The 11,085-nt window shown below is 41.2% G+C and overlaps 1 protein-coding gene across 1 annotated transcript in view; it reads left to right on the forward strand.

Annotated features, from left to right (window-relative positions):
• LOC110225738 overlaps positions 1–1,454 on the forward strand; it is an 11,864-nt gene extending 10,410 nt beyond the window's left edge. Inside the window, exon 4 of the mRNA XM_021015704.1 lies at positions 708–1,454. Coding sequence (XP_020871363.1) covers positions 708–1,454 — 747 coding nt within the window. The remainder of the gene's footprint in view (positions 1–707) is intronic.
• Positions 1,455–11,085: the final 9,631 nt, after the last annotated feature.

Raw genomic sequence — 11,085 nt, forward strand, 5'->3', positions numbered from 1 at the left:
GATCATTCAAATCATCAATCGTAATCATACTCGACCTCACTCTCATTCACTCGACCACCATACCCGAAACCTTCACGATTTCACCTTGGTTACTCGATCACATCCTTGTCTACTCAACCACCAAGTCCCTACTCGACCACATCTCCCGCTTCACCACCAAACCCTACTCGATCTCACCTTTTTGTCACCACTCGACCATCCTACTCGACCTCACCACCAAACTACTCGACCACCTCTTCACCAGACCACTCGATCACCATCATTCACTTACTTCATATCCATTCCGCATCATTTTAGCTTAATCTATTCAACCACCACACGAAGTGCATCAAGGGACTAAGATCTTCTAACAAGGATCATATTAAAGCCTGATATCAAGAAGATGTATGTCAGCCATTCATTCCATTCCTCCCAGGTTTGACTATTTGCACCTTTCAACAACTGATTTCGAAAAAAAAAAATTTTAAAAACGCATCTTCTTTCATTAGGCAACTTTGGACGTGAATGGCATCATCAACTATTACAAAGAGGAGCTTGCCAAAGTTTCCAAGAAAGCTGTTGTTGCTGAAGGAGAGATCGAGAAACTACAATCTTCCAGTCGGCTCGTGCAGGAGACTGCTGGCCTTGATTCGTCTCGCCAGGAGAAAATCGAACAACTCGAGAGATCTGGCGAGGAGACAAGGAAGATTTTAATCGAAACTGAGTAGAGGCTAGAGACTGCCCTTGCTGACCATAACCTCGCAAAGGGCGAGATTGAGCTTCTGAGATCAGAGCTTGACAGGGTCAAAACAGCTGCTGAGGAGCTCGAGCGCAAAAATGAATCTCTTTCCGAACTCAAAGATCGAGATGTTCGCAAGATATCTCACAATACTCGGAAAGAGGTTAAAGGAGCTGGGCAAAAGTTTCTTCTTACTGTGCAGGAATTTATTACTACAGATAAAGCTTGGAACAAACTTAACTCCGAGCGTGATGAAATGAAGAGCAATGTCGATCTGATCAAGGAGATAGAGGACGGAAAGGTCAACTTGGCTGAGGAAAAGGAAACAGTTGGCGCTGAGCTTGCTGAGACTGAAGCTAAGCTAGCTACTGCTCCTCAGCCGTATTTGAATTTGCAGCAGTTTGTTTCTGAGTTCGCCGATTCCCCTCCATTGACTGAGCCAAATATTGGTTTGTCTCTGGACGAGATGATGTTAACAGGTTCTCCTCGCGCTCATTTTAATGAGTTCGGAACCAATGGTGACAGAATCTCCTCGGGACGAGCTCAAGGGTTCTCTGGTCGTGATCCTGCCATCTCCTCGATTATGGGAGACGGCCTTGAATCGAAGAGCGAACCTCCTCAAGATGCTAGCTCGCTTAATCCTGAGGTGGTTCCCACAACTCAGAACGCTGATGTCGGGAGTGCTCTTGTCTCAAATCAAGCAGGAGATGAAGGTGGTTCGCCTATGATTGAATGATGGTGATTGCATTCACCTTTTATGGGGATTGTCCCTTTTAATTTTAAGACATGAAATTCGTTTTGTTGGCCATGGGGCTGTTTATTTCTTTTTGGAGTTTTCTGCCCAAGGAGGCTTTTATTACTGTTATGAATAACTTACCCAAGGGGGTTTTTAATTAAAATTTCTTTAGGAAGAAATATTTAATTTTGGTGGAAACCATCGATTTTACCTAGAGGGTTTGCAAAGTCCTCCTAATCGAAGTGGTTTAGGATTATAGGAGAGATAGACTGATCAGACCTACTTGCCTTTTTAAAACAAAAAACATTGGAATTTTTCCTCGGTCTCTCGTTTGCGAGGTTAGAGCTCGGCTTACAAGAACACTTTGAGATACTTCAAATGTGTTCGATTAGGGAAATCTCTAGTAAGAACTGTTTGCTTTCCCTAAGAGATAAAAAGGTGTGATACCATTTATTGATTGTCTTCGAATTTCGAGTTCGAAATTAAGTTCGCCTACTAGGTGTTTAAGGGATACTTGAATAACCTATATTTCGTAGGTCTTGTTTGTGCATGTACACGAAAATCGAAAGGTCATAACTGTCAGATCAATAGATTGACGTTTAACTTCCTTTTTCAATAAACACTCAAGTGAGCAACCTTACATATTTTTCCTATATAAGGAGAGTTGGATTTTGGAAATTTTCCTATAGATTTTTTTTTATAAAGAACTTTGTAGTCCTTCTTTTTTAGATAAAAGATGACTTCTCCCCAAGGCGAACCTTCTGGTCCTAACTCACCACGATTCCCTTCAAGCGAATCTCTTTTCCCGTCGGGGGATGGATTCACTCCACAAGGGGTGGCTATTCCTTGTTTTTTTTCTTCCATGTCCCGGGAGGAACAGATCGAGTGGCATGAATTCATGGAGCAGGTTTGAACCTAGTACCAATAGTTTCAAGGTTTTACTTAATAGATTCGTAATGTATCTGTTATTTACAGATCACGGAAAGATAAGCTTTCCTCTGCTCTGAAAGGAAACGTCTCGGAATGAAACGCCGTATCCTCGAGGATCGGATTGCTAGAACAGAAAGGAAGATCCGACGTTTGGAGTCGGACGTTCACAACTGGGAGAGGAGGGGATTTGATTCTATCGCCCGCATTCCCGGCTGTCTTCGAGAACACATTAGGTTCCTGAAGAAGCATTGGGATATCTACCAAAGGAACCTCGATCCTGATGAACGCGAAGACGGTTCGCCATCAGATGAAGTTCCTCCTGCGAACCCCCTCCTTCTTAGTTTTTTTTTAATTATGTAAAAAACTATTGGGCTAGAGGCCCAACAATATTAATTACATTCCTCTTTTGCTTTAAATTTGCCGATTAACTCATCATATTTAACGCGTTTATCTAGGGAATATAATTAGTAATTAACTCGATTACATTTTCCATAAAAGTAGTAATTTCAGATTTGGGAAATCGTCAATTTACCCTCTTAAATGTGGTCAAGTATATTTTGAATATAAAGCAGATGTAGATCGTTATTTAATTTAATTAATAATAATTCTACAAAAATGTTTGAGGAAGGTAATTTCTCAGAGAATCCCTCCGACTTGTTTAAAGTGATAAGTGATGATCTTCCGGAAACGTCAGACATCAATCTTGTAAAAACGGAAGCTAACGACGAACCAGAAGAATCACGCCCACTAGGTTGGGGAACCAGCATTCAGGTTCCAAACATGTTAATTGATAGATTATCGGCTCAAGATCGTGCCAAGGCCGAGGAGTTCATTACCAAGGTATTGTTAAACCTAGTGATTTAACTCTTTTTATTATTGCTAAACGAAGCATTTCATTTTCTTCAGCTTATCATTCGGCACGACGAGCTCGAAAATGAGAAACAAGAGATTAGGCATAGGATCATGGAACTAGAGAAGCGTCGCCTCGATATTGCTCGCGAGCTTCATCGCCTCGAAGCTCATCCTTCCGACTGGATCGAACTAGGACTTCAGGAGTACGAAAACATGCCAGGTTGTATTATGAGCATCGTTGACCTCGCAGGTCAAGGAGCAAAGTTGTTCCGTAACTCAAGACCCTTCTAGATCTGGTTCTAGCTTATTCATCTATACATCGTTCGCAATGTATTTATATTCATGTTCGAATATTGAATTTATAAAAACAAGACTCCATGATAGGAATAATATTTTTATTTTTATGTTATAGATGGACTCGTGTTTAGCGAGCTGCCTATGTACCCAAAATAGGATCAAGCCAAATCGTAGTTCGATTGTGTTTGCTTTAGCAATAGAACTTTTTCAAGTTGATGACGTTCCAAGGCCTTTGAACGGGATTTCCGTCAAGGTCTGGTAAACGGTAAACACCATTTCGGACTTTTTCTGTGATTTGATAAGGACCTCCTAGTTAATACCGAGTTTTCCAGCTCCTTCTTCTTTTGTGTTATCGAACACTCGTCTTAAAACAAAGTCTCCTACATTTAAAGGTCTGTTTTTCAACTTTGAGTTATAGTACCGAGCGGTCGATTGTTGATAGTTTTGAAGTCGAATAAGGGATTGATCTCGCCTTTCATCGATTGTATCAAGAACGTCTTCTAATAATTTAGAATTTAGTTCTTCGTTAAGAGGAGCTTCGCTCCGGTGTAAACCAGGAACATTCAGTTCGGCTGGGACTACAGCTTCCATCCCATATACTAATGAAAATGGAGTTTCTCCCGTTGCTTGTCTTGGGGTTGTTCGATATGCCCACAACACAGGTTGCAGCTCGTCATACCAACCACCTTTCCGAGCATTCAAACGCTTTTTGAGATTGCTGAGAATGGTTTTATTGAGGATATCTCGGCGTTGAATAGCTAAGTTTTATTCCCCAAGCGGAACAAAAATCTTCAAATTGATTTGAAATGAATTGAGGACCGTTGTCCGTTACTATTTCGTAAGGAATTCCATGGCGACAAATAATGTGTTTCCACGAGAATGTTTTTACCACAGAATCTTGTATATTTACGTAGGCTTCTGCTTCGATCCATTTGGAAAAATAGTCCGTTAGAACTAATAGGTATTGGACGCCTCGCGTTGAGCGATGCATCGGACCAACTATATCCATTGACCACCTCATGAAAGGTATGGAGCGGATATAGATGACAAAATTTCAGATGGCTGGTGAATAAGAGGAGCGTGCATCTGACATTTTTTACACCGTTTGGCGTAACTGATAGTAAGATTTTAACTAAGATCAATTATCCTTAAATTACTATCATGTCATTGTAGTATTTAAGGTGTCAATCCAAATGGGTGTGATGCTAGCAATCAAGATGCAATCAGATTTTACAGAGTCAAGCCAAGCAATAACAGGTTTTGATGTTGTTAACAATCCTAAATGATCATGCAAAAACAGAAATTATAACAGAAATAGCTAATATACTCGACCAACACAGCCTGATGCCAAGCACTGGGTGTGGTCGAGTATCAGGTCGAGTAACAGCAGAAACTGCAATAAAACTACTCTACCACACAGTCCGTTTGCCAGACACTGGATGTGGTCGAGTAACAGGTCGAGTACCAAATGGAAACTGCAGTAAAACTACTCTACCACACAGTTCGTTTCCAAACCGCTGGGTGTGGTCGAGTACTTCAAGTGAAATAAGTAAAAATGCAAAAACTAAGCAACAAGTAACGAGATCAAGCAATCAATAGCGATGTGAACAAAGAAATCAATTGGAAGAGAAATTCCCGAGGATGGGGTAATCGAGTAGTGAAGTCTCCTTAATCTCACAGGTGGTTAACATGCTCAACAAACTATCCCTAGACAACAAGTTCAATAGCCAAATCAAAGTGCTACCGCAACAGAGATCCTCAAGCAAAGCTAGTCCCAGACTCAATCACCATTGACGAGAGCTAACCTAACAGGCATTACGAAACAACAAGTCTAAGCCAAAACGCTCCCTGTAACCAATACCTTGGTACAGAGCCACGAATCTCTGGAATTAGTGGTTCAGACATTTCGTCGAACACCTTTTGGGTGCGGAAATGTCTGGGCTCAGATTCCAGTTGATCAGAAAGCAATCAGCATTAAGAACAACTAATCCAGAAGGGATCTACCAATCAAACTCAACCACCTAGCAGATCAAGGATTCTAAACTACTCTAACCCATCCTCAAGAACCCTAATCACTACTCAAAACTCATGAACATGAACATAAACCCAGAAATGCATAAAAACTTCATACTAGCAAGATCTCAACAAGATGAACAACTTTGTAGAAGAAATCAAAAGCAAATACTCAATAGATTAAGAGAAATCTGGATTACAAAGATGAAGAAAGCACTAATTGTTCTGCAGAAAATAACTTAGTCTGAAAATTAAGAGAAACAACCTATTTATAGTAAATACTAGGAAACCCTAAAACACAAAACGACAAGGTTTTAAAGCGGTTTAAGAGAGTACTCGACTCTTGTGATCGAGTAGGAGCAATCGAGTAAAGTTGACGTCTTGGCGGTTTCTTGATCTGGTCGTGATGCAATCGAGTACCTAGGTCGAGTGGTGAGTCGAGTAGTGCTTCATCCTCTTCTCTTCCTTATGCTCAGTGTCTGGTTGAGTTGGGACCTGAGAAGACTTTGAAGCTTGTGATTAAGTGGCTGTGGGGAGTGGAGATCGAGCATCCAGTCGAGTGGCTGAAGAAGATGGTGCTCGACCACGAGGTCGAGTGGTAGGTCGAGTTGGTGAAGGAGACGGTACTCGACCACGAGGTCGAGTGGTCAGTCGAGTGGTCATCTGAAGACGAGGTCGAGTGGTGATCTGAAGAGTCTGCTGGTGATGCTCGACCGCGCAATCCACTTGGTGATGAGGAGATGTGGTCGAGTGATCTTGAGAGGCTGGCTGCTGAGAGTGCTCGACTGTGCAGGTCGAGTGATACTGTTGGTTTTGCTCTGCTTCTCTCAATCTGCTCGCCAACAGCTCCAAATCACCTGAAAACACTCAAATATGCAACATGCATGCAAATCTATCCTAAACATGTAAAGTGATGACAAGTGATGAGAAATGGTATGAAACAATGACAAAATGATGATAAAGTGATGCTAAATGGATGCTTAAAACATGTGAAATATACACATATCAGTAACCGATGCAGTCAGAAATCATAGTTGGCCAGAAATATCCTAACCGTTTGATTTTGAAAGCCATTACTCGTCCCGAAGAATGACTACCACAAAGCCCTTCATGGACTTCGCTTATCACTATTTCAACTTCGGGTCCAAAAATACATAAAAGGTAAGGATCACTAACGCCTCGCTTGTACAATGACTCTTTAATTATACAATACTTAGCGCTGATGATTTTTAATTTGCGAGCTTGCCATTTGTTCGATGGTAGTTCTCCATTGAGAATGAAATTTTTGATGGGTACCCTCCAGCCAGCCCCCCAATCATTAGCGGAAGTATTATCCTTGAGTACAAACTTCCTTGGTTCGGGTTCGGAAGGAATATCAGGATCTTCGATTGTTTCTCGAACCTCTTCATCACCTGGAGGCTTCTTTTCAGTTCGGGACGGTTCTTCAGCGGGAACCTCTTGATCCTGTAATTTTCTTCTTGGCTTTCTTTTAGGAAGTTCCAATGGTGAAGTAAGTTCATCATCTTGAGATTTTACTCGTGATCTGGTGACCACAAATGAACTATTTTCATTTTCGGAGCTTGATTTTGGAATTTCGATATGCTCGGCCTCCAAAATGTTATCGTTTTCTGTTTCTTCAACCGAAATACTTCGCGAAGAAATACATTCAACTGGGATAACACGTTTGAGCTCGGGATCTGAGGTAGAAGCTAGGGCAGCTAAGGCGTCTGCCGAAGTGTTTTCTCCTCGAGGTATTCGAACTAACTCGAATTCTTTGAATTTTCCGGCTAATTTTTTGACAATCGAAAGATAGGCTTCCATTCGAGGAGCCTTAGCTTCGTAATCTCCAGCGAACTAGTTTACAACTAGCTGAGAATCACAATAAGTTATTATTTTTCTGCTCCAATTGCAAGAGCAAGCCAAAGTCCTGCTAAGAGAGCTTCGTATTCTGCCTCATTGTTCGAAGCCGGAAACATTAATCGAAAAGACTGTTCAATTATTTCCTTTGTTGGAGTTTCGAGCCTAATACCGATTCCGGATCCTTGTTTAGAAGAAGAGCCATCTACATGTAATTTCTATGTAGAGTCTGTTTCAATAAGGATTCCATTATCTAGTGGTAGTTCGGTAAGAAAATCAGCCAGAACTTGTGCTTTTGCGCTAGTTCGACTTTTGTACTCTATATTGTACTCACTAAGCTCGATTGCCCATTTCGCCAATCTACCAGACTGACTTGGTCCGTGAAGAGTTGAACGAAGCGGATGAGAAGTTAAAACTTCTATCGGATGAGATTGGAAATAAGGTCTGAGTTTTCTAGCAGATATGACTACCGCTAAAGCTAATTTTTCCATCATGGTATATTTCATTTCCGGACTGGTAAGAGATTTACTTATGTAGAAAATCGGCTTCTAATCACCTCGATCCTCTCGAACTAAAACCCCACTTACAGAATGATTAGAAACCAAGATGTAAAGATAAAGTTTCTCATCTGACTCAGGTTTTGAGAGAACCGGCGGTGTTGTTAGATAAGTTTTGAGTTGATCGAAAGCTGCTTCGCATTGATCATCCCACCGAAACTTTTTGTTCCCTTTTAAAATCTGGTAAAAAGGGAGGCATATATCAGTAGATTTCAAATGAAACGATTCAACGCAGCAATTCTGCCCGTCAACGCTGGACCTCTTTAATGTTTTCCGGTGAAGGCGTCGTGAGGAAAGCATTAATCTGATTAGGATTGGCTTCTATTCCTCTTTCTGTATCTATGTAGCCTAGGAATTTTCCAGAAGGTACACCAAAAGAACATTTAGCTGGATTTAATTTCATTCCGAATTTTGAAACATTGCTCAAGATGTGTGATGTGCTCGGATTTCTTAAGAGATTTTACGAGCATATCATCGATATAAACTTCCATCGTTTTGCCCAAATGTTTTGCAAACATTTTGTTAACTAAACGCTAGTATGTTGCCCCGGCTTTTTTTAGACCGAATGGCATAACTTTATAACAGTAGGTTCCTCTATCTGTTATGAAGGATGTTTTCTTTTCATCTTCGGGATTCATCATGATCTGATTATATCCGGAAAATGCATCCATGAATGTCAAGAGTTCGTTTCCGGCTGTTGATTCTATGAGCCGATCGATATGAGGGAGAGGAAAACTGTCTTTTGGACATGCTTTGTTAATGTCAGTGAAATCGACACATACTCTCCACTTTCCATTTTTGTTTTTGACTACCACGGGATTAGCTAACCAGTCCGGGTATTTTACTTCTCTAATCGAACCGATTTTCAAAAGTTTATCGACTTCGTCATTGACCGCTTGAGCTCGGTCAGGACCCAATTTTCTTCTCTTTTGCTTTATTGGTTTAAAATTGGGATCGACGTTTAAATCATGGGTAATGATACTTTTGTCGATTCCAGGCATATGTTTATTTTCTTTTAGAAATGTTACCAATTGATCTTTGATTTCTAAATCTAAAGTAGTACCGATTTTTACTTTTCGGTCTGGAATTCGGAATCAATTTCAATTTATGTGGTAACCTCATTCGAACTGAGACCACTTGGGTAACGCGAGGTGTTTTCTTGCTTAGCATTTATCATTAATTGCTATTTGAGCTTTAAACGATGTCCCATGAGATAGCAAGATCGTGGTGTTTCCTGATCTCCTCGAATGGTTCCAATTCCATCAGGAGTCGGAAATTTCACACACTGGTGATAGGTTGAAGGTATAGCCTTCATTTGGTATATCCACGGAGTTCCGAGAATTATGTTGTAAGCGGCCGGATGGTCGAAAACAATGAATTCTACAATTTTTGGAACCCCAGCGGCGAGCACTGGTAGTTTTATGTTTCCCAAGGACATAGATGTGTCACTCGTGAAAGCTACTAACGGCGCTGGTAGACCGATAATGTCGGCTTTATTGATTCCCATTCTTTGCAAAGTGCTTAGAAATATGAGATCTACCGAGCTTCCAGTATCAATTAGACACCTCGTCACTTCGAAGTTCGCAACATCTAAAGTTATTACGAGAGCATCATCATAAAGTCCTGTTATTGCTTGAGTGTCCGAATTATCAAAGGAGATAGAAGGTATTTGTTCATTCGATTGGAAACCCACAGCGGTTTGAATTGCTGCTGATTTCTTATGCCTTTTGATTGATCTAATCGAATCTCGGCATAATTTGGATCCTCCCATTATAACATCGATCATTTTCTTAGGAGTGTTCGGAGTTCCAGGCCCATTGGGTTTATGTTTCTTTTCCGGAGGATTAGAAGCTTTGGAATCTTCTTTTTCTTTATCATAAGATTCCACAAATTTCTCGATATTGAAATTAGCGAGCTCTCTAGCTGCCCACAGTTCGGTGAGGTGCTTTTTGAGTACGCTGCAATCTTTAGTGGAGTGCCCGTTTACTTTATGAATATCACAATAGGCACTTTCATCTCTAACCCAAGTATTAGGAGGATTGTATCTTCCTCTGCTTGGAGAGGGTTTTCCTACAGCATTAGTTGCAGGATTAACTCCGAACCGTTTTTGGTCTTTTGGTTCGAACCTTTTAGTTGGATTCGCAACGACTAATTTAGTTGGCCGATGCTTTTTAGCGAGGCTAAGCTTTTCTTTTTCTGCCTCCATCCAATTAGTAGCTCTGAATAAAGCATCTTGGATGGTACTCGGACGATTGACGATGATTTCTTCCCGAAATCGGGATTCATGCCAGAGTCTGATCCTTAAAGCAGAAAGGGCAGCTGCGTGCGATACCCCAGGAATTTTGGCTATCACTTCTTTGAATTTAGCGATATATTTGCGAAGTGGTTCATTCTGACCTTGGGTTAAATTCCAAAGATCCGCATCAGAAGTTGCCTTTTCCATAAACATAGAATATTGTTTTAGTAATGCTGAGGACAATTCCTTAAAACTATCAATAGTTTCTGGTTCTAACAGAGTGAACCATAACAGAGCCGGTCCGGAAAGATTCTCGGAAAATAATTTGCAAAATCCGGCATCTTCTTCGCCTGGTTCTAGATCAATTCTGCCTACAGCGATCTGAAAAGCAGCGAGGTGATTTTTAGGATCTCCTTTACCATCGTAAGTTGGTAATTTAACCTTTCAAGAATCTTTGATCCGAAGGTTCGAGATTCTCGAGGTAAAGGGCGTTCGATGAGTTTTTTCGATTACTCGATCGATCTCAGGCGCCGAACTGGTAGCCTGATGAAATTTCGACTTCATTTCATTAAGCTCTTGGTGAAATTTGATGAAATCGTCTGATAGGGCGACATCAGGATCTTCTATATAAAATCCGTCGTCAACAGGAAGATTTCCCTGTCCCTGGGGAATTTCTTCCCCGGTTGGGTTAGTCGCATCCCCTACGGCTGCCAGATTGCTAGTGCTTGCTGGCTGGCCTCCTGGAGGAGTTTGAGTAATCCCAGGAGTCGCGAATAACCTGCGCTGACGCGATGTTGTTCGCGCTGAGGACAAATTATCTAAACGGCTTGAAACAGCGTTCTGCGCGTTTGACAAATTCGTCTGGGTGGTTTGTACACTTGTTAAGGTT

Source organism: Arabidopsis lyrata (genome assembly GCF_000004255.2).
Source record: "Arabidopsis lyrata subsp. lyrata unplaced genomic scaffold ARALYscaffold_8, whole genome shotgun sequence".
NCBI lineage: Eukaryota > Viridiplantae > Streptophyta > Magnoliopsida > Brassicales > Brassicaceae > Arabidopsis > Arabidopsis lyrata.